The 22,965-nt window shown below is 36.4% G+C and overlaps 3 protein-coding genes across 3 annotated transcripts; 1 reads left to right on the top strand and 2 right to left on the bottom strand.

The window, feature by feature from the left end:
- Positions 1–4,214: 4,214 nt before the first annotated feature.
- On the bottom strand, positions 4,215–9,181 carry LOC137707991 (uncharacterized). Its single transcript, XM_068446951.1, has 12 exons — positions 8,789–9,181; positions 8,565–8,693; positions 7,631–7,825; positions 7,165–7,212; positions 6,968–7,096; positions 6,737–6,861; positions 6,479–6,589; positions 5,708–5,816; positions 5,428–5,546; positions 4,926–5,079; positions 4,664–4,808; positions 4,215–4,450 (listed from the first exon to the last, which is right to left on the bottom strand). Exons 1-12 carry the CDS (start codon positions 8,909–8,911, stop codon positions 4,389–4,391), a joined length of 1,449 nt encoding a protein of 482 aa, XP_068303052.1. The 5' UTR covers positions 8,912–9,181; the 3' UTR covers positions 4,215–4,388.
- Positions 9,182–13,909: 4,728 nt separating this feature from the next.
- On the top strand, positions 13,910–15,810 carry LOC137749507 (cytochrome P450 736A117-like). Its single transcript, XM_068489606.1, has 2 exons — positions 13,910–14,745; positions 15,021–15,810. Exons 1-2 carry the CDS (start codon positions 14,047–14,049, stop codon positions 15,630–15,632), a joined length of 1,311 nt encoding a protein of 436 aa, XP_068345707.1. The 5' UTR covers positions 13,910–14,046; the 3' UTR covers positions 15,633–15,810.
- A 2,095-nt stretch (positions 15,811–17,905) lies between these two features.
- Positions 17,906–21,187, bottom strand: LOC137708448 (uncharacterized). The gene is made up of 3 exons (XM_068447533.1): positions 20,965–21,187; positions 20,391–20,872; positions 17,906–19,339 (listed from the first exon to the last, which is right to left on the bottom strand). The coding sequence occupies exons 1-3, from the start codon at positions 21,089–21,091 to the stop codon at positions 18,338–18,340; spliced, it is 1,611 nt and encodes a 536-aa protein (XP_068303634.1). The 5' UTR covers positions 21,092–21,187; the 3' UTR covers positions 17,906–18,337.
- Positions 21,188–22,965: the final 1,778 nt, after the last annotated feature.

Below are 22,965 nucleotides of genomic sequence, written 5' to 3'. Positions count from 1 at the left end.
ATGTCGAGTTCGGAGGGAGGAAGTCGGGGGCTTTGAAGGAGAGAGGACAAGAAAGGGACTCTGCGTCAAAGGACACGTGGGTTATTTTTATTTATTGTGATGACGGTTTTGTCCTTATTTACTCGCCATTTAACGTAAATGCCATTTGTGCAATTCGGATACAATGCAACGTCAATTGATCTCATCTCCTACAATAAAAAGAAATTACGCAGTGTGTTTGAAATACAGTTTATTACACAAAATGTTATAATATAATTAGTTGTAATTTTATTTTTAAATTTTTAACTAATCATATTATAACTCTAAATATACCAAATCGTGTTTCGACCAGATAAAGAGTGAAAAACAAAAACCTTGAATTTAAAACAAAAAAATATCGACAATTCATCAACATTAAATTTAGTTACTATCTTGATAATTCGACCCAAAAAAAAAAAGTTACTTTCTTGATAAATAAGAAATAAGAATTATGTTTACGGTAGGCTTATCTTGTTTAAAGTAAATAATTAAAAGGCTTTTATTCTTACATTTTATCATGTCACTAGTAAAAAAAAGGCTTTGCACGACGCAGGACCTTCGTCGCGCAAAGTCAAAAAACGTCGTGCAAAAATTAGCCCAACGGACGTTCGTTGCGCATTCATCGTTGCGCTAAGTGCGTGAAAGCAGGGTTTGCGCAACGAAGAAGTGATCTACGTTGCGCAAAACCACTTTGCGCGACGAATGTCCTGGTCGCGCAAAGCTGTTTTGCGCGACGTTTTCTTCGTCGCGCAAAGTACGTTGCGCAAAACAGCTTTGCGCGACACTTTTTGTATAGTGTTGCGCAAACACACTTTGGGCGACGAAATTTGATGCGTCGCGCAAATTTCCGTCTCGCAAATTGATTTTTGTACTAGTGTCAAATGTTATTACACGTGTTATCTATATAGTATTGGTACAACAAACTCCTCACTCTTTATGTATCATTATTGTAATAGACGAACAATCCAATAATAACTTAAAGATCATTTAGAAGTACTTTTACAATAACTGAAAACACTGTTTAGTACCAAAAAAAAAAAAAAATTAACATAGTGGTGACCAGCTTGATATCATGATGGACCAAATATAGAGCTCTCCCTTAAGTCCCCTACGGACCTTAACAACTCAACTAATACTTACTACAATCAATGTGATAACGTGATGCATTTTTCAAACTAGTAAGTGGAAAAACAATGTCCAATTTTAAAAATAGCAACATTTTTGTGATATTTCTAGGTCCACGGCACGAATTAATTCACTAACTTGTGATTTTAGTGGCATACTAGGCATCTCCAGTCAAGAACTATATGCCATATTTAATTCTAAATGGACAATATAGGTCTTCAATAAAAGAACTTAAGGAAATCATCTATAGGAATCAGGCCAAACTTAGCCGCAAGGCATGCTAGATATATCCAACCCGCTAGCCCTAGGGCCAAATTTTTTGTAGGCCCCACTACTCGCAGCCCAGTGAAAAGAGCACTCCGATACAGCTACAACACAAGAGGCACTATGGACCAACATTGGTGCACGGGGAGGATGTGAAGGAAAAATTTAGTCCATTTAACATCATTTGAGTATAACATGCAAGGGTAACAACAATTAGAGGCGGAAGCTAGACTACATGAATTCGAAAACCAATCTTGACCCACGAATTTTAAAGTCTAGTGATAGGTGAACCAAACTAACACAACTTGAGATAGTAAAGGAAAGGATGGAGGTTTATACCTTTGTAAACAAATCTTTGGTTTTATAAAGTTGTCACTTAGAGCGTCTTAAATTCTTATTATTTTTAACTTTTTTGCTCTTTGTATGTGTGTTAAATAGGAATTCCAAGTTCCAAAAGGATCAAACCTTCTAACCCTCAACACCAAAAAGAGATGTGAAGAGGAGATGGATGATCTAAAAGTAATTTAGTGCTACATTTAGCTCTCCATAACTGGATTCCTAGTGCCACCCACAAAGCAATAAGTACCAAATTATGAATGGAACTAGAACTAGTGAAATACCAGCCATTTTGATGATGGCAACTTCGTAATTAAAGTAAAACATTAGGGGTACAACAAGAAACTCCACCAGATCCCATATGAACGAAGGATATCGTTTTCTATTGTGGGATTGTGGGGACCCACACCACTCTGCCAAGAAGAGCAACTTTTGGACCTGGCTTTCCTGCTCTCTTAGTTTCTGTACACTTCTATGTTTTTCTATTTATTCGATTACGAATTAAGCTACGTTAATATTTTATATTATTATTATTTTTATAGAAAAAATCAATATAAAATATTGATATAGCGCAACTTTTTGACATAAGCAGTTACGCTAATCGCCAATCACTCTCCCAAATCCCCAACAACATCCGTCGTCATCTTCCCCTCCTCCTCCCTGCAAAAATTAACATGTCGTGGTTACACATTTTTCCTGACATTTTACGTGTCAATAATAATATGTGAGGTTTTTTCTATAATACTATATAATTGTTATGAGGCGTTATAATAACAGTATATCTGTAGCATGTATTTTGTATTACAAAACAATTGAATATGCGAGACTTGTGATTGATGATTCTAAATTAGATGGTTGAGAAATGAAAATTTAACTGAAAATTAGAGTATGCATAACATACGATCAAATAGACTATGAAACTATGTAAATTATGTTACTAACTGGAAAAACAAATAAACAAAATTGTCAAAACGACTACAATTTGAGATAACATTTTGACTGACTTATTTTTCATATACCTCATAAAACCTAATACGTAAAATACTAAAATTACCCGAACAATAGAATAAAACTAAATACTAAATATTTTTGAACAGGTTTGGATATCAACATGTCAACTTGATGCATGCTTTGCTAAAGAAAGAAAAGGTGTGGGAAAAGCAAAGACCTTTTCCTTCTCCTTCTCTTTCTTTGCATGTTATGAAAAGTTTGTCGAGTGCTTTGGCAGTTACAGCTTTTTCAAAGTTTGGTTTGGATTGGATTGGCTTGGATTCCAATCCAGTACTGTCTGGGTGGCGTCTGCGAGGAGAGAGACTATTTTCGGGACACATGTAAAATATGCAGTTTGAAGGTTTGTGCATGCCAAACAAGTAGCAGCACTAATGCACTAAAGTCCATGAACCATTTCATTTTTCCTCAAGTGGGAAATACACTTTTGGGTGAATTACATTTTGCGCCTTTATAAGTTTTTTTTTTTTTTTTTTTTTTTTTTTTTTTTTTTTTTTTGAAACACAACGAACCATATTTAAGAAGCCTACAAGAGGCAAGCAGAAGTACAATACTAAGCAGTGATAATGGAGATACCACCAAGACCCCCCTACCAAGCAGAGGCGTCATCCCCATCACCACCACACCCAATTTAGTGAGGACATGGAAGCCCATCATTGTTCAATACAAAGACCAACGAAGATGGAGGCCTATCGACCCACACAACATCACACATCTCCGGAAAATTAACCGACGCTAACTCATGCGCCACACTATTGCGCCTTTATAAGTTTGGTTCACATAATAAACTCCTTTTATTTTTACTTTATTCTTTGAGCTTTGTAACGTCGTACATCAATTTACAAATTCATTGCAATATCATAGATCCATTAATTTGACCATTAAATGATGATGTGTCAACTGTGAGTCCCACATTTTTACTGATATAATGTTAAATTTGTGCCACATGGACGAACAACCAATTAACATTGGGTAAAATTGGAAAGATCCTCTCCGGATCTTTCTCTCCAAAGCCCAAAGATCAAGTGGTCTGGACCTTTAAAATTTAATCCAACAGCTAAAAACAGAAAAATTAATAAAAACTTTTAAAAACTATAATAATTTTTGACCGTTGGATCAAATTTTAAAGGCCCAGATCACTTGATCCTTGGGCTTTGGAGGGAAAGATCAGGAGAGGATCTCTTTTCTGGTCAAATTATGATTCTAGGCTAGACGGAGGGTAGTCAAATTCTGGGCTCTGTGGGTTGAAGCTTCAGAATCTTTTGGATAGTGTTATTCACACAATTATTTTTACCTTACACACACCCTTGTCAATTTATGGTCATTGATCATTTCCAATTTATTCGATCCAACGGCAGAAAATTGAAATGATGTAAGAAGTAATAATAAATGTGTGGATAGCTCTACAGATATTTTTTGAATTTAATGGCACAAAGAACTTCCGAAATAACAGCGCTGGTGGAGACAGAAAATGGATGTCAAAATAAGGAACATACGCCCATGGTGAATTGAATTTTCGGTCTCCACGTTTAACATTAATCAAACAATTAGGACAACGACTCACCATATCAGCAAGCTAACAATTTTGGATCACACAAAGTTTCCCCTAGTCAGGGCTACCTCTTCTTACAAGATAATCAGTCTCTCCAAAATAACCTTGATAAACCACGCCTACGACCTCTGGCTTTGATCGGCCTACCTGGTAGTGACAATGTATTTGAAATGACATCAGAAAACAACTCCAGGGGTAGTATTCAAATTTCGCATTGAAATAAGAGCAATATCAAGAACATGCTTTGTCATGACGGAGTTAGCACAAGAGTGTGTGCGCGCGCGCGCGCGCGTGTGTATTAATGTACTACATAATATATGAGCCCCCTATTTCCATAGCTAAGGAGTTTGGAAACGCCACCTTTTAATCTCCCAGCACGGAACAAAGCTTCTTCTGCAATGGGTTTCCATTGTTCTGCACATGAGTAGTTGATTCCTAAACCAACACTAAGTCCTCTCAGCAGGTGCACTGTCCGAAGTACAGAAAACAACTCCTCCGGAAAAGCCTACAAGAGCCAGGGACAGTAGACGAAACAGTATGTAACAATCACGAGTGGATAGCCACCAATATAATGAAATGATGTGAAAATAAGTCGTCAATAAAATTTTGGAATTCGTCCTACCTGAACTGCAATTTTTTTAATTGAAGATTCCTCGGAAAAAGGCTGCAGCATTGTCACTCCGGGGGGTAATTTTGTGTCAAACATTGTCTGTGCCAACTTTAACAATTCATGCTGTTCATTTTCACATTTGCTTAAGGTTTCTATGCCAAGTTCCCTGTAAAGAGAAATAAATTAGTACAATGTGCACACAATATCAACCCTGAAAGCACATCATCAAAACTCTGACATTGTGATCGAAAAATGAAAAATTGTCATATTTTGAATTAGGCCCATGTTTCTTATATCCAAGTTGAGCACAACAATGACACTCCATTCTATTCAATCTCAGTTACTGATACAGCATTTAATGATCTAATTCACCTATTTTCTCTATTGCGATTTTGTCTCCATGAGCCTCACACTCACGTGCATTTGCACACAGTTTGCAGGTCATGTCTCAGCCTTAGTTTCTTTTGCCTTAATAGCTTAGTTTAAACTAAGGCGGTATCAGTGAAGTAATTACCTGTAGCTCTCTGATGCTCTAATAGGGTCACCGTCAGCAATGGCAAGAACAAGGCTAGCATAACCAAGTCTCAACTCATCCGGTAGATCTTTCACTTGGCCATAATCCAACAAGGCAACCTAACTTGGAAGAATTATGCAAATTCTAAGTCAGCTTATTAATTTACTATTCAAATTAAAGGAAATGTTATCTATAACGTACGTAAGTTATTAATTAGAAAGAGACAAGTATGTAGCTTTTTGTCCAACTAAGCAGTAAATTCGATACGTTGGTCATTTACCTCCGAGCCCTTACAGATTAGTATATTTCCTGGATGAGGATCGGCATGAAAGAAACCGGTCTTCAGAATCATTTGCCCATATGCCAGTGTCAAACTTTGAAGGATTTTCCTGCATTTTAGAAGAACTTAATCAATGTCCTTCTTCTTGTGAGAGAATAAACTATTTAATTAAGTGAAAAGTAGTGACAAAGTTTTCTAAGAGCTAGAACAGAAAGAATCTTCATAAACAAAACCAGATTAAAAAGAAAAAGGGGAAAACTTATGCTAATGAATTCAGGAAAGATGCCTTCTCAAATAAATGTATTCAAATCACAATCAAATATTTACCAAAAAATAAAGGGAATCTAAACGAAACACTCATGGTACTGTTTACTTTTAACGTTAAGGACATTTTTACTCTAAAAAGTCACTCCTGGTACACTTACAACACCTTTTTGTCCTTTTGATTAAAACCTAAAGTTTACAAGCCCTTTTCATCAATTTTCCTAAAAATGGAAGCTTTAGCAAATGAATCGGAGAGATAAGACAGGAAAAAAGAGATTGCCAATCAAAGAAGCAAAAGGGACGTACAATAAGCTACCTAACATGGCTGTTTGTTGATATAAGGAAAGTTTGAACATTTCATAGGTGTCTACAAATTTTATGAAAGACTTAAATTAATTAGATAACGAGAATTAATAATAACTCTTTGTTGACAATCAAATGCAACTTATATACATAAAAAAGTAAATAACAAAGACAGCATACTCTTTAAACAAACTAGATGCTTACTGCTTTGCCGCTATTGCAATCTTACCACCAGGATTTATGCCTCTTTTCACAATTTCATCACCCAGATTCAGGATGGGGATTCCATCAATATATTCCATAACTAGAACTCTCCTGACCAAACAAAGTAACACTTTATCACTGGAAGTTCAACCAAATGAACTTAACAGCACCCACAATTAGATGTTGCAACGATTCGGCAAGGAAAATTTATCAATCCATCATATCAGAAGGGAAGAGAAGGGGGTGTGAATTACATACCTAGTGACTATATCTCGTATGAGTCGTGGCACCAAAACTGGAGACTTTTTGTTATTCTCATACAAAAAACGTCTAATTTTTTCCATAGCATCAGCCTCCCTAATGAAATCAAATTCATATCCAATCTTGAATTGGAAACATGGAAGATGGTTATTATCTGGATACTGATGACTACACTTCAGATAGTAATCTAACAAAAGAAGGATTCCATATTTTGTGCATATAAGGCACCTGTTTCTCCATTTCCTTTGTTACAGAGTATAGATCAAATTTGACGTCTGTCTTCTGTATGTAAAAGGCGAAGGCTTGCAAGTTGCGAATATCTGTCATCATTAGATCCTGAACTCCAGGATGTTGCACCTATTACCACAAGAAATTAGAATTTCACAGAGCATAAAGAAGCCATAGAATTTTCTATGTTCACTCACCTTGACAACAACATCACTCTTATCACCTCTCAATCTTGCTCGGTGAACCTAGTTTGAGCATAAAACACATATCAGGTAAAAATGTACACACTTCGATAAGCATTGTAATAGCATTTCTAGTATGGTTCCCTCCAATATAAAACAGCTAGCCCAAAAAGGAATTAAATGCAAATATAAATATAAATATACATTCCAACATTGAAGAGCTCTGAAATTTGACAAACTCTTCCTTAGTGGTAATATCTGACCATGAATCTTAATTATTAAAGCTCTTGACGCAAATTACAAACTTATAGCGGAACAACAAATATCAGCATCAAGTTACATCTGCTTTCAGAGAGGCTCTCTTAATTAAAAACTTGATACTGATACTAGCTAAGAATATTAACTTGCAAATTCTAATAACTATTGCAATTTCTATGGTGGCACTTGTAGCAATCCAAAAATCACTCATGAGTAGAAATACCTGAGCAATTGAGGCAGAGCCAAGAGGATCCACATCGAATCTTTCAAACACTTCACCAACATTTCGGCCCAATTCCATCTCCAACATAAGTTGAACAGCATCAAATGGGGTTGCAGGAGCATGATCACACAATGTAACAAGCCTCTTGACCCATGCAGCTGGGGCCAAGTCTGGCTTCCCGATGATTTGGGCAACCTAATTGAAACCCCATTCAAGAGCAACTCAGTATTCAGCACAAATATTAGAAAAACCAAATCCACCAATGATGAATTCTAAGGTTCTTTAAAACCAAAAGGTTCAATGATAACTAACCTAAATCCGAAAACCAATTGGAAATCAAATCAAAACGAACAGTAATTGTTTAGACCATATTGGGTCTCACCAGGATCCACCAACCAAAGGAGAACTTTGACCCTTGGTTTGAGTGGATTCTATTAGGCCACATTACCTTTTCATTGTGGCCACATGTTGGAACTAAGGGACTGTCGTAGAGGCAGCAAGGGAGGCTTTCCTCCCCTTCGTCTGCACTGTCCTTCTCTCCCAAGTTCTCTAGGCTCTATCTTATCCAATATAATATGTATATGCATACTCAAATACACTAGAATGTATACTACAACAGACATAGCCCGGTTATGGGGGAACGACTACAATCCCGTGTGCATGTGAATGCGGTACTACCAAGTTAGATCGCTCTCTGACTTTCACTTGCTCGAAGTCTTAGATGACTGTCTAAACACGCACATCAACAACAAGGAAAAACAATAAAGCATGACTCATTAACATTACTAATCAATAATCATAGAGAAAAAAATATAGTTTTCAGTACAAAACAGCACATAATCCATGTCATTTCGCAATTCTGTCGCCTAAAATCAAATCCAGTCTTCACAAGAGCAAGCAGTGAAAGGAATCGAACAGTAAATTCATCGAATACCTTAAGGAAGAAACCGCCAAGGTCCGAGCACATAGCATATATCTTCTCAGCTGCAAATTCATGCTGCCTCTCCCACATTTCCTCTTGTTTCTTCGCATCCTTCACCAAACTCACTCTCAGCTGAAACACCTATCAAACCCCAACCAAAACACCCATCAAAACATATACATATATATGTACAGAGAGAGAGAGAGAGAGAGAGAGAGAGAGAGAGAGAGAGGGACCTTGTAGCCCGTGTAGATATCAACAGCTCGAACCCAGAACTGAAAAGAGCGCTGCCATGGCCGGAAATGCGTTGCTAGCTTCTGCTGAACATCTTTGAGATCAATGGGAGGCAGTGGAAGCATAGCTCTCTGATCTTCTCTCGTTCTTATCGCAGTTGGGTTTCTTTCAATTTTGCTCAAAATTCCCAAAATTCTAATCAAATGGGCAGATTAAACCGAGCATTTAACATGCAATTGAGGCATTGGTGATGGGTTCGGCTTAAAAATCCGAACTTGGGGAAGAGAGTAATCTATAACAGTACGTAGTGGGGGAGAGGAAGAGTGTGTGTGTGGCTGACAGAAACAGCACAGGGAGAGCGAGAGCTGAGTCAGCTGATAATTGCTTGGCTTGTAAGGCGCGATTTGTTTACTTTGTGTTTTCTTGTAAAATTGGGAAAATAAAAAGTGTTTCATTTCGTTATTTCCTTTTGGATGATGTGATGATTGACGGCAAACTCTTTTCTTTTTTATTTTCTTTTGTCATGTGAACGAATATTTGTTTATATTTTGGGGATGATGGAGAATATCTCATAGAGTTCAATTTTCGTTCTCGATCCATTCGGTTTAGGTTTAAGTTTAATATTGTTTTAGGACTCGTTTGATAAGTATTTTTAAACAACTAAAAGACCTTTTACACAAAATGTTTTTTAAATCAATTCTTAGTAAAAATGCAAGTTGATTATAGAAAAACACTTGAAGTGTTTCCTACAAGAAGCACATAACTAATGCTTCTTGCATGAAGCACTTTAAGTGCTTTTTGAATCTAAAATTGTTTTATTTAAAATCACTTTCAGTCGGTTAAAAATACTTATCAAATTAGCCATTAAGCTGTTGCATTTAGTCAAATATTAAAGAAGAGTAGATACGAGTTAAGATTAAAGTAAATAAGCATTAAGTTCTTTCATTATCAATTGTTGTCCACCAGCCTACGATAACAATTTTTAAATTAAAATCCTTGTCCTTGATTTCAATGTTCAGTTGAGGGTCTGCGTCGGGGAGGTGAATTGTCTGCCCTTCCATTTTCATACTTTTTTTATACTCTCTGTGATGTGTGGTCACGATTAAATCACGTCAACATTTTATATTAATTTTTTATATAAATAATAAAACAAAAGGTAATAAGAATATAGAATGTTGACGTGATTTAACGGTAATCACACAAACATAAAAAAATAAAAAGGCAGACAATCAACTTCCCTGCGTCGGTGGCTATTTTCATCTCAACGTCGGAAGACGATTGATTTGTGGTCATGCATGGATGCGCTCCTTTTACATTAAAAAACTTAAAACCCAAAATCTAGATTTCCCTTATTTTATTTATTTATTTATTTTTTATCTAACAATATATTTTATATTTTGCACTAAATAAAAAAGAAAGTTCAATTAAACCATACAATGTACAACTTAATTTAGTATGAAATTTACTATTTACAAATTTCGAACCTAAAATATCTTACAACTGAAAAGGAATATCGGTTGACAATCTAGATTTAACCATCGCAAAGCAAAATGAAGTGCGGCCGAGAATTTGGCCTCCCCACAATTGGCAGTGCCGGGATGTGCTTTAATACTGTAGATTAGGGTTGTTCTTGTAATTGGGTTTCTTGTTGTTTGTTAGGGTTTGGGCTGCCCTTTCTATTTATTGGGCTTTGAGATTCTGTTTGAGCCTTTTTCTGGCTATCTGTTTCCCTAGGTTTTGGGTTGGTATATGTGGATCCTTAATAATTTGAGCATCTGTATTATTAACTCAATAATTCCTCAATCGATCCTTATCCTTCGATAATTTGTATGCGTGTGCTATAAAGTTAACCCCAAATGATGATCGTAATACTATTAATTTCATTTGTTATGTAATTGTATGGATGTGGTTCATTGCTCTTGTTCTAAAGATACCGTGTATGTTGGGTTTCACGGTACCAATTGTCGTGAATATTAATTATTTGCTAATTAAATCACTCGATTCTCGAATAACTTATTATTTAAGTTACTTGGTATTTGAGTGGTATTGATGTCACATCCCAAAAGTAACCAAACTCTTCTCAACACACATATGCATTTAACTTGTGATATTCTTACAAACCCACTTGATTCGAAGCTTCGGCTGTAATACTACACCGCAAAAGTTTTCCTTTCTGTTTATTAACAAGGGATAAACTGAAACTTCTGAAATCTATGCACAACAACCATTAAGTCATGAAAGTTTACAACTCAAAAGAAATAAACTTAAAAATGCATTTAGACAAAGGTTCACTGATTATATATCGTGTCATCATTTTAGTAAGCCCTATCTCTATTAGAAATGAGATACAAATGTGGTAATAACAGAGGACGATTTGGTTGAAATGCACTACTTGAAGGCAGTGATCAAGGAGGCACTTCGTTTATATCCTTCCGTTCCATTACTTATCCCCAGAATATCATCCCAAGATGTGAAAACAAATGGTTACCACATGAAAGCCAACACGCAAGGCATAGTCAATGTGTGGGACATTGGAAGAGAACCGATATCAATCGTACAAGAAGCCGGAGGAATTAGAGCCGGAGAGGTTCATGAGTAGTCGCGTATAGATTATAAAGTGAATGACGTCCAATTCATTCCATATGGAGTCGCAAGAGGAGCCATGCATCCAGCAATTCAGTTTACCTTGGCTATTATTGAGCTTGCTTTGGCAAATGTAGTGCAGAAGTCCGATTGGAATTGGCAACATCTGATGAAGATTTAGACATGGCTGAATCCAACAGTTTGACCTTTGCAGTTCCATATTGATCATCAGCGTGCTAGGGCTTGCATATATTGGTGCACCCTCCATTGATGATGTGACTTGCACCGTAACCACGTGGTTGTACTTATCTTTCTAATGTTGAAAAAACTCGTAAGTTTGAATCCTTCCATTGATGTGATTTGGCATTACACAAAAAATGAATTATGTGACTGTAAATTTTTGCACCACACAAGTGAAAAATATAAAACATGCAAAAAACAAACAACTACAAATTCTTTTTTGGCTAAGTGAATCCGCTCTATAAATCTTAAAATGAGCGTTGAGTTTTGGATCAGGTCTTTTGTTAGTTTCAAGTAGTACTCTGTGTGTTTTCTTAAAGTCTCTTTTCAAGCCTTTCTACGTCTTCTTCTACCCTTTTATTCCTGAGCTTTTGTCTCATAATTGTATTTTTTAACCAGAACATCTGTAGATCTTCAGTTTACATATTTAAAGCACTTTAATCGATTTTATTTCATCCTGTCTTCAATTACAGTCATTTCTACCTAACAAAACATGCCATCTTATCTTCACATGTCCAAAATATGCAACAAACAAACAAAAAAAAGGCAAAACACGGCCACTCTTCACATGTCGAGAACATGCAACAAACAAACAATAAAAATGAAAAAAAAAATTTATCTTCCGAGACAAAACAGGCAAATATTACAACTTCTGTTAGTTTCAAGTAGTACTCTGTGTATTTTCTTAAAGTCTATTTTCAAGCCTTTCTACGTCTTCTTCTACCCTTTTATTCCTGAGCTTTTGTCTCATAATTGTATTTTTTAACCAGAACATCTGTAGATCTTCAGTTTACATATTTAAAGCACTTTAATCGATTTTATTTCATCCTATCTTCAATTACAGTCATTTCTACCTAACAAAACATGCCATCTTATCTTCACATGTCCAAAATATGCAACAAACAAACAAAAAAAAGGCAAAACACGGCCACTCTTCACATGTCGAGAACATGCAACAAACAAACAATAAAAATGAAAAAAAAAAATTCATCTTCCGAGACAAAACAGGCAAATAGTACAACTTCTGTTAGTTTCAAGTAGTACTCTGTGTATTTTCTTAAAGTCTCTTTTCAAGCCTTTCTACGTCTTCTTCTACCCTTTTATTCCTGAGCTTTTGTCTCATAATTGTATTTTTTAACCAGAACATCTGTAGATCTTCAGTTTACATATTTAAAGCACTTTAGTCGATTTTCTTTCATCCTATCTTCAATTACAGTCATTTCTACCTAACAAAACATGCCATCTTATCTTCACATGTCCAAAATATGCAACAAACAAACAAAAAAAAGGCAAAACACGGCCACTCTTCACATGTCGAGAACATGCAACAAACAAACAATAAAAATGAAAAAAAAAATTTCATCTTCCGAGACAAAACAGGCAAATACTACAACTTCTGTTAGTTTCAAGTAGTACCCTGTGTATTTTCTTAAAGTCTATTTTCAAGCCTTTCTACGTCTTCTTCTACCCTTTTATTCCTGAGCTTTTGTCTCATAATTGTATTTTTTAACCAGAACATCTGTAGATCTTCAGTTTACATATTTCAAGCACTTTAATCGATTTTCTTTCATCCTATCTTCAATTACAGTCATTTCTACCTAACAAAACATGTCATCTTATCTTCACATGTCCAAAATATGCAACAAACAAACAAAAAAAAAGGCAAAACACGGCCACTCTTCACATGTCGAGAACATGCAACAAACAAACAATAAAAATGAAAAAAAAATTTCATCTTCCGAGACAAAACAAGCAAATAGTACAACTTCTTCGTTTTAAATCGGGCTCAGTGGGTTGGTTGCCAAAACCAATCAATAAACTAAACTAAAATACAATGTCAGTGCACGTGCATGCATCGCGGTTCAAAAAGATGTATGACGTGTTATTATATAAATTTTCTATCATTTTTATAAAAATACGTAATGTACCATTCGTGTTCCGTCATAATGATAATTTCTCCACCGTATTATGTTGAAGAAGAAATATGCTAACCGTCTACTGATTTGTTCAATGTTATCTTCACCATGCCAAAGCAATCTTATAAATAGACCCAACTCGTGTCACAAATAGCATGTCCTCAATTTCTTTTCCAAACCCACACATATTTAGGGTTTGTACTTCCGTCTATTCAAAGCATTCATCTCTGAGGTTCCGAGTTTGATTCCTACCTTCTTCAGTACCTTGCTTTGTATAAAAAAAATACAAACGCACACACGTAGAAATTTTGAATGAGATCTTCACTTTGTTGCAATCTTCTTTATTCGCAATAGTATTTGTGTTCATTTTCCTGATCTTCTTATTCAAATGTCTCTCAACTCCAATAGCCACAAACCCACCACCATCTCCACCTAAGCTCCCAATAATTGGAAACCTTCACCAACTAGGATTGTACCCTCATCGCTCGCTTCAAGCCTTATCTCAACTCCATGGCCCTCTCATGCTTCTCCATTTTGGAAGTGTTCCAGTCCTTGTTGTTTCTTCAGCTGAGGCAGCCAAGGAGATCTTGAAAACTCATGACCTCACATTTTCTGACCGACCCAAGTCCACCATCTTTCAGAAGCTCCTCTACAACTACAAAGACGTCTCAACAGCGACATATGGTGAGTACTGGAGGCAGGTGAAGAGCATATGTGTTTCTCATCTCTTGACCAACAAAAGGGTACAATCCTTTCGCTGTGTGAGAGAAGAGGAAACCAAGTTGATGATTAAGAAAATAAATCAGTCTTGCAGTACTAACGAATCTTCAGTTGTGAATTTGACTGAAATGTTTGTGACTCTTACTAATGATGTTATATGTAGAATTGCGTTGGGGAGAAAGTATTGTGGTGGAGAAGGAGGGAAAATGTTTAAGGAGATTTTGGGGGAGTTTATGGAATTGTTGGGACGTCTTGTGATTGGGGACTATATCCCGTGGCTTGCTTGGTTGAGCTGTGTCAATGGTTTGGGCACTAAACTAGACAAGGTGGCTAAAAGGTTTGATGAGTTTTTAGATGGAATTGTTCAAGAGCATATAGATGGTGCAAAGAGTGGAGTTGAGCATGAGGAAAAGGACTTTGTGGACGTTTTGCTTTGGATTCAGAAAGAAAACCTAGCCGGTTTTCCTCTTGCTAGAGTTAGCATAAAGGCCCTCATCTTGGTAACTCAACTCACTTTAGTTCAATAAAACAACTATTTTCTGACCAATTGTGCTGCATAAACTTCTTTTGTATACATCACATATAAATATATATATTTCTCTCTTTCATCACGTGACATTCTACAGGCATATGAATTATTAATATAGGTGACTCAGCAGTTTAAGTATTTTGTACTAGTAATACGTAATGATATGAATAATATGGTCTATCTAGCATTACTAGTCTTATAATAATTCGGTTATTCATTAACGTCGGTGGATCATTCTCCTTGAAGGATATGTTTGCTGCTGGCACTGATACATATACAATCATAGACTGGGCAATGTCTGAGCTTTTGAGCCATCCAAGGGTGATGAAAAAACTGCAAAAGGAAGTAAGGGGAATAGCAAGAAGTAAAACCGAGATAATAACCGAGGATGATTTGGTTGGAATGCACTACTTGAAGGCAGTGTTCAAGGAGACTCTTCGTTTACATCCTCCAGTTCCATTACTAATGCCAAGAAAGTCAACCCAAGATGTGAAAATCCATGGCTACGACATTAAAGTCAACACACAAGTCATAGTGAATGCATGGGTAATCGGAAGAGATCCCAAATCCTACGAAAAACCGGAGGAGTTTGAGCCAGAAAGGTTCTTGAATAGCGGTATAGATTATAAAGGGAATGACTTTGAATTGATTCCATTTGGAGCTGGCAGGAGGGGCTGCCCAGGAATTCAGTTTGCCATGGCGGTTAATGAAATTGGTTTGGCAAATTTGGTGCATAAATTCGATTGGGAGTTGCATGGCGGAGCAAGAGCGGAGGATTTAGACATGACCGAGTCTGCTGGTTTAACCAAACGTAGAAAATACCCTCTTAAAGCGGTTGCTATTCCATATTTAAAATGAGCTTGCCATATTTTGTTCATGTTAACTTGCATATGCCATATGGAGGGCAATAATAAAGTTTAAGTTAATAATCAATTGAGAGGATATCGCATCTTCTTTTTTGAATAAAGTGTAGTATGGTGTGCGAAGAAAGTAAAAATCAATAAATAAGTGCATCTCTTATATTTTGTATATAGTATTCTAAACCTGCTTTCTTTTGTTCATATATATAAAAGTGCTGAAGCACTAATCAGTTAGTAACTTAATATAATGATAACCACACGGTGGGCTCACTCCACAATATTTTTCCAAGATTCTTCAAGTCCAATTCTTAACTCAACGACGCCTGAACAAAGGATTCCAAGGTATTTCTAGTAAAAAATACCACATATAATACAAGTATGATAATGGTTGAACCAGATTGTTAAACAAAGAGAGATAATTATGAGATGGATTGCTTGAAACCAAAGCTAGGAAAATGAGTTGTAAACAGCTCTTTCCAAGCTCGTGGAGCCTGTTTCAAACCAACCAAATTCGTGCAGCCGAAAAACTAAATTAGTTGTAGTAAATATCTGCCATGTGGTTGTGCCACGTATACTTCCTCAGCAAGAAATCCATGAACAATATCTGTTTGCTTGATCTTCCAATTGAAATTTGCAGCAAGAGATACAACAAGTCTGACAGTTGTGTGTTTAACTACAACTCTAATTTATACTTGAAATCTATTACACCTGTCAAACGGTTAGAGCACTCATGTTTGCTACACTCAACAGAAGCCTCTATGATGTTGCCTCTCCTCATCATCCCTTGCTCACAACTGGTGGAGTTGGATAATTACATGCTTGGAAACCATGATCACAGCCGTCCCATAACCTCACTTGATCGATATCACGACGACCAATGTCAACGATTTACATGATACAAGTACATTATTACAATAGCATCTTGATGAGTCGATATTATACTGTATATTTTGCCCTATTCTTAGTTATAATTTATTGGTTACTTTGGGAGAATTTGAATATTTTAAATTATATTTCCAATGTAGGACATTCGAATTCCTGTTGAGCAAAAAGTGATCAAACAAATGAATTATGAAGTGATTCCATTGAAGGATGTTCGTTAGTCTTTCTACTTGATTGTATCAAAGTTTTAGATTTTTCTACCAAACGATTAATTTATGGCGATGAAATAAAGACGCGCAATGCTGTCAAAATGACGTTTTGGGCTTATTTGGCGTCCAAGATGATATCTTTTGGGTTCGAGGCCTTCTACAATTATGTTCGGGAGATCTCAAGCTTTCTTTCGAGTCATTTTGGGTCTGTTATAGAGACATGATTATCCAGAAACGTGGGATTCTTTGTGGCTGGGCAGATTTTTCAAAGTTAGAATATGATGTATTTTCTAGTTATCTTATTCTATTATGTTTTCTTGTTTTATTCTAAGATCTTTTCTAGGAAGTATTTTATTTTCTAGTAGTGTAAATAAGGCTATTTAGCCATTAGGGTGGGGGAACGCATCAATTTGGAGAACTTAGCTACGCTTTGACGATTTGTATTTTTCCTTCAATGTGTTTTTTATCCTTTTTCAATTTCAATAAAAATTCCTTTTGTTTTATGGTTGTTTGTAACTAATTTCCGTTTGCTAGATGAGGCCACAAGCCTTACCATGAATATGTAGTCTTTATTTAATTGCTTATGATATTATGCGTGTGTACTTTGAATTATTAATTGTTGTGTTTAAACTGTCTCTATATCTGAATACTTAGCCACCAATTGGATGTTTAGATAAATAATTGAATGCAATTCGGTCAGAATATCACCGGAGGATTGAGTATTGCTTATTGTGATTGGTAATTGTAATTTCACCTAAGACGAATTTCATGTTCTTAGGGTTGCATGGTTTTTCAAAGGTTTTTCACAAAACTTAATGAGTCTTATACGTTCATATTTGATCTGAATATCATAGAAATATCAAAGTAGTATGATTTTGTAGATAGTAGGGTTTAAAGTGTTAGAAATTGTAAATGTACTCTATTTTCTTACCTATTAAGTACTAGCTTGCCTCTCCGTACACACTTACGCTACAATTTTATCACTAATTGAACTAATTAAAAAGAGAAGTGAACATTATTGCTAGCCTATTGTGAGGCTTAACCCACTTCTCCACCACCTTAGTGCAAACAATATCGTTTGTTCAATAAAAATAAAATAAAAATAATGGAGTGCAAGCATTACTCGCCAAAACCTACAAAAGTTTGTGGTTGCTACTGCTACATCCCCAGCCAGCGGGCAGATACGAAGCATGTGACTCAATGTTTTGATTCTTCTGCTTCTGCAACGACGGTCCCGGTTAGAAACTTGGGATAATCTAGTATCTCCTCATCTTCTCTCAGTTTCTCCGGTCTCTTGGATGCATTTTGAGCTCGCCGGTACACCCCAACTCGAATCCTCTACCTTCCCCCTACGTACGTTTCAATTATGTGTATCTTGAAGCTCGAATACTGCAATGAGTGCTTACTATGTATGGGTTTGTAACTAATTATATGGCATCAGATATTGTGATACAATTAACATCAGGGTTTCGAAACATAACATACGATTTTCACAAGCAATGTAGCATACAGTTCGAATAAAAAGAAATCTACTTGTAGAAAGGTTTAAAAATATGTCCTAGCTTAATTTTCTATTGGGGACCGCCCGATTAGCGTTTTGCAAATTATAATATCAAGTCAACCTCACAGTAGGTTGATTGCTGCTGTAGACGAACGGTTCTTTTGACAGATCTACATTATGCGTCCTGATTAGCTCCGTGGCGATGGCATTGAGCTTTAAATGTGCTTCTTTGGCTGCATCAGCATCTCCTGCCTCCTTACTAGCCTCTGCAGATGCCATGGAACTTGCACTCGGAAGATTAGATTCAGCTGGTTTATTGCTATTTGCAACAATAATTTCTGCAGTGCTCTCTGTTTCTTTTGCCAGGACAGCATTATGCGCTCTCATTAGCTCTGCGACGATGGCATTGAACTTTTCATGTGCTTCTTTGGCTGCATCAGCATCTTCTGGTTCCTTACTAGCCTCTGCTGATATCATGGAACTTGCACTTGAAACATTCTTTGGTGTAACCTTCTGACTCCTAGCATTGTGCTTCTTGCCGCTCATATGTTGTGACATCACCTTTGTATTGTTGGCACCCTTTTGGCACATTTCACACCAAAACTTAAAGCTACTTTGTTTTGCTACATCTTCATTTCTCTCCAGTCCATCAGCCGTTTCAACCTTGTCTTTATTCTTCAAACCCCCTCCACACTGGTCTTCTGGCATTGATGGTTCCTCTTTGTCCTCTTTTGAAGTGCCTTGATCCTGCAATTTCTGGCCTGAACCATCACCGGTTTCATTATGGTCAAGCACTGATTTCCTTACTTGTTTGGCCTCTAATTTAGAGCTTGTGATACCATTCGTCTCTTTAGGCTTAGAAAACTGTGTAGATGGTGCATTCCTGGAGCTCTTGTCCAGTTGCTGAGCTCTCAATTCCGCTTCCTTGGCCTTGTGCTTCTTACCGTTTATGTGTTGAATTAAGCCTTTCTCAGTTGTTTCGCTAACCTGGCACAGGGTGCAACTCCATTCCTCCCTGGGTTTCTTTTTCAACCCAAATGGAGGCAGCTCACTAGAACCCACTATCGGTGGTCTTTTCCGCTTGCCTCCAGAAAGATTTGGGTTAGGTTTTTCCTGCAACAAAGATATTTATACACAGTACATACCAAGGCAGTCTTTTAAAGTTTAATGCTAAACATATGACCGATGGTAAAAACCTAAACAGCATTTCCAAATATGAAGTGCACTACCCTCTGCTGCAAATATAGAATGAATAATAGAAAAGCAACTTGCAGTATTCGTAAGTTGAAAAGGCATGACAGTGACTAGAAATGTGCTGTCTAGCAAATCTGCAAGATGTGTTTCAATTTTGGATAGTACATTGCTGTTGCACAACTCAGCCAACAAATGAAGCTAGTATCAGTAGTATCTATGCAGGCACACTCATTCGCTTGACCCTAATAGCATTGAGTAAAAGAAAAATAATAATAATAAAGATTCGAGATAATTAAGAAGGAATCAGTGTTTCCAAAGCAGTTATGCATAAGAGACGACATTTCTCACACAAGACCACTATAAAGGACTGCTGCAAATGCATAGGGTAACCTCCTCCAAGAGAACCCACAAATGAAAATTCAATTTCCAACGATCCACCAGAGCCATTAATCCTGATTATTCTGTTCCTTGATCAAACTGATGTCACTATAACAAATTGTCATAGTAAACGATCCTAGTATATAATGATCTGGGACAAATAATCTACATGATGAATGACTATGATGCCCCATTGAAACTGACTTCTAAAGTGCTGATCCACAAGCAAAAGGACTACCACATGCATACATAGCAAACCAATATAAACCTTGTTTGTCAATATTAGCATCGGTTAAGGACACAGGCACCTTAGACAATGCAGACGCTACTAAGAACGCATAGTCCTCTTCCTCTATGTGTTGTAATTGCAAAACAAAGACCCAAAAAGGCCATCCTGCAAACTCGAAATGTTTATTTTGCACTTTCGTACATCGTAATTCATGATTCAAGAGACATTATACAATCCAAAACAAATTGCGGATCTTGGGATGCAAATGATCATTCATTTTATCATTTACTTTGTCACATATAAACAGTAAAGCATAAACAGAACACTGTCAAATCAAAAATAAAAAGTTTTAATGCGACTGACCAGTAAGATCAACTTGTTCTTGCTGCTGAGGTCTGAAGGAGGAGGAAGTAGCGGCGGTGATGACATGAAGCCGTTGATCATAGGTTCCGAAATCAGCAGTGGCAACGAGAACGAATCAAATGCGGTAGACGGCGACTTGAAGTCGTTGGTCACAGGCTCCGATATCGGCATTGTGCCGAACGAGAATGGTTCGAATACGGAGTTCTTATGAGTAGCGAACCGCGTTGTGCCGAGTCCTTCAGCAGGGGCTGTTTTCATAGCCAACTCTCTCTCCAACTTGAGCTCTCTCCTGACCTCCGCTTCAAGCTCCCGCCGTCGCAAAGTCTCAGCAGCGATAATGTCCTCCCTTATCCTCTCCTTCTCCGGCCGGAGGTCCATCATCCGTATCGGGTCCGGATTCCGGAAAACCGGTTGTGGCAGCGTAAAATTTGGTTGGGCTGAGATCCCCGGTACGGTGGAAGTAATAGGAGCAGAAGTTTGGCCTGTTCGGATAGATTAGCTCAGTGAGACATTTTACCGAGCATGTGGTGGGCAAAATTTGAAGCGGAACTCAGAGCGTAAAGGTTAAATTTACCTTGCGGAGATGGACGCTTGGTGATTGCAGCCATGATCAGGTGCTTTGCTTCGTACTGGAGTCGAGTTGCATGATCTAACAACTCCCGCGCGCGTTCAAGGTCTGCAAATTCATCAGTTGCCGCCATGGTTTCACCTCCGGCGACGCCGCTAGAAGGTTGTTGCCCCGAATTGTGAAAGTAACGCGCTGTTTGTCTCTGCTTGGGGGGATGGATTTTCGAGGGTTTTGATTTTTGCGTGTTGAGGCTTTTTTTTTTTTTTTTTTAATATTTTTATATAGGGATGCTGTCCTCTTTCATGTTAATTTCTGTCTTTTGATCTTTTTTTATTCATCCGATCTGACGGTTAAAAATAAAAGGTATATTATCAATTTCCCCCTGAACTTGTGACCATTGGCCAATTCCCCCCCCCCCCCCGAACTTTAATTTTGGCCAATTTCCCCCCTCAACTCTCATAATTAGTCAATTCCCCCCTGAACTTTAATTTGGCCAATTTCCCCCCTCAACTCTCAAAATTAGTCAATTTGCACCCTACTGTTAATTTTTTTTTTTTAATTTTCCATCTATTCTTTTCTTAATTTTCAATCTTTCTAATAGCTTCCAACAAAGTACTAAAAGTAACATAAACTCACCTGCATAATATAGGGTAAAATGTACAAAAACATAATACAGTTAGTATGTGACATGGGTTGATTATAAGAAAAAGTTATGAATCGGGTTTAAAGCATGTATAAGAAGAAATAATAACAAAAAGAAATAATAATCCTAAACTCATGGATCAAACCTATTTCAATAAAATGGGTTATTCTTAATAAGGAGTCGAAAATTATGAATAGACTAGCCATTTTTTTACTAAAGCTCGATTCTCCGCAATTTACTTGAACTTAGCTTTCACTTTTATAAAGAAAATTGTATTCACATACAAAAATTTACACATCAATCCTTTTTGTTATCAATTTTGTATAGTCAAAAATCAAATAAAATTACTCCATACTGATTTATTATGACTAATAATACTATCTATGATAAATTGTAAAATTCTAAATTTTAATCTATTTGTAATAGGATAAAGATATAGGAACATGATTAACATACATCTTATTTAGTTTCTTACACACACTTGTTTAATTATGATCAAATTAAAAATTTAACAGTAGGGTGCAAATTGACTAATTATAAGAGTTGAGGGGGAAATTGGCTAAATTAAAGTTGAGGGAGGAAATTGACTAATCATGAGAGTTCAGGGGGGAAATTGGCCAAAATTAAAGTTGAGGGGGGAAATTGGCTAATGGTCACAAGTTCAGGGGGGAAATTGATAATATACCCAAAAATAAAAGGTGTGAGAATAAAAAAGAGTGTGCAGTGTGTAGATATCACATCTCTTTATTTTTTATTTTTTAAGAAATGATATTATCTACATTAAAATATAAATGGTGAGTTTAGCCGCACAATGAACTATATTCTTTAGGTGTCTTAAGACAGAATTTAGGTTTTGAACAGTGAATATCATCTAATCCTTCAAACTTAAATTTTAGGTCTAAAACATATTAATTGTGAAATGCTTTTAACGTAATTTTATTTACTTTTGAGTCAAAATGTAAAAAACAATCAAACTTCAATACACAAACTAATAAACCAAACTTTAATACGCACACCAACCAAACTTTAATATACAAACTAACCAACCTAAATTCAATACACACCAACCAAACTTCAATATACAAACACCAGTCAAACTTTAATATACAAACCAACCAACCAAACTTTACTACACACACCAACCAAAATAATTATAAAAGTTAATTGTTGCTCGTAACACCATGCTTAGAAATCGCAACCAAAGCCTCACATAAAGTTTCTTCTTCTTTTTTCTTCCAATTTGGACCTCTTGCGTTTTAAGGATATAAAAATTATATGAGTAAGAAATTGATTTTGTGTTGTACATTTTTTTTAAAGTAAGTATTGAACATACACAAGAGTATTACGTTTTTGTGAAAAAAAAT

The sequence above is a fragment of the Pyrus communis genome, chromosome 11, assembly GCF_963583255.1.
Source record: "Pyrus communis chromosome 11, drPyrComm1.1, whole genome shotgun sequence".
NCBI lineage: Eukaryota > Viridiplantae > Streptophyta > Magnoliopsida > Rosales > Rosaceae > Pyrus > Pyrus communis.
This window is presented reverse-complemented; position numbering and strand designations above follow the sequence as displayed.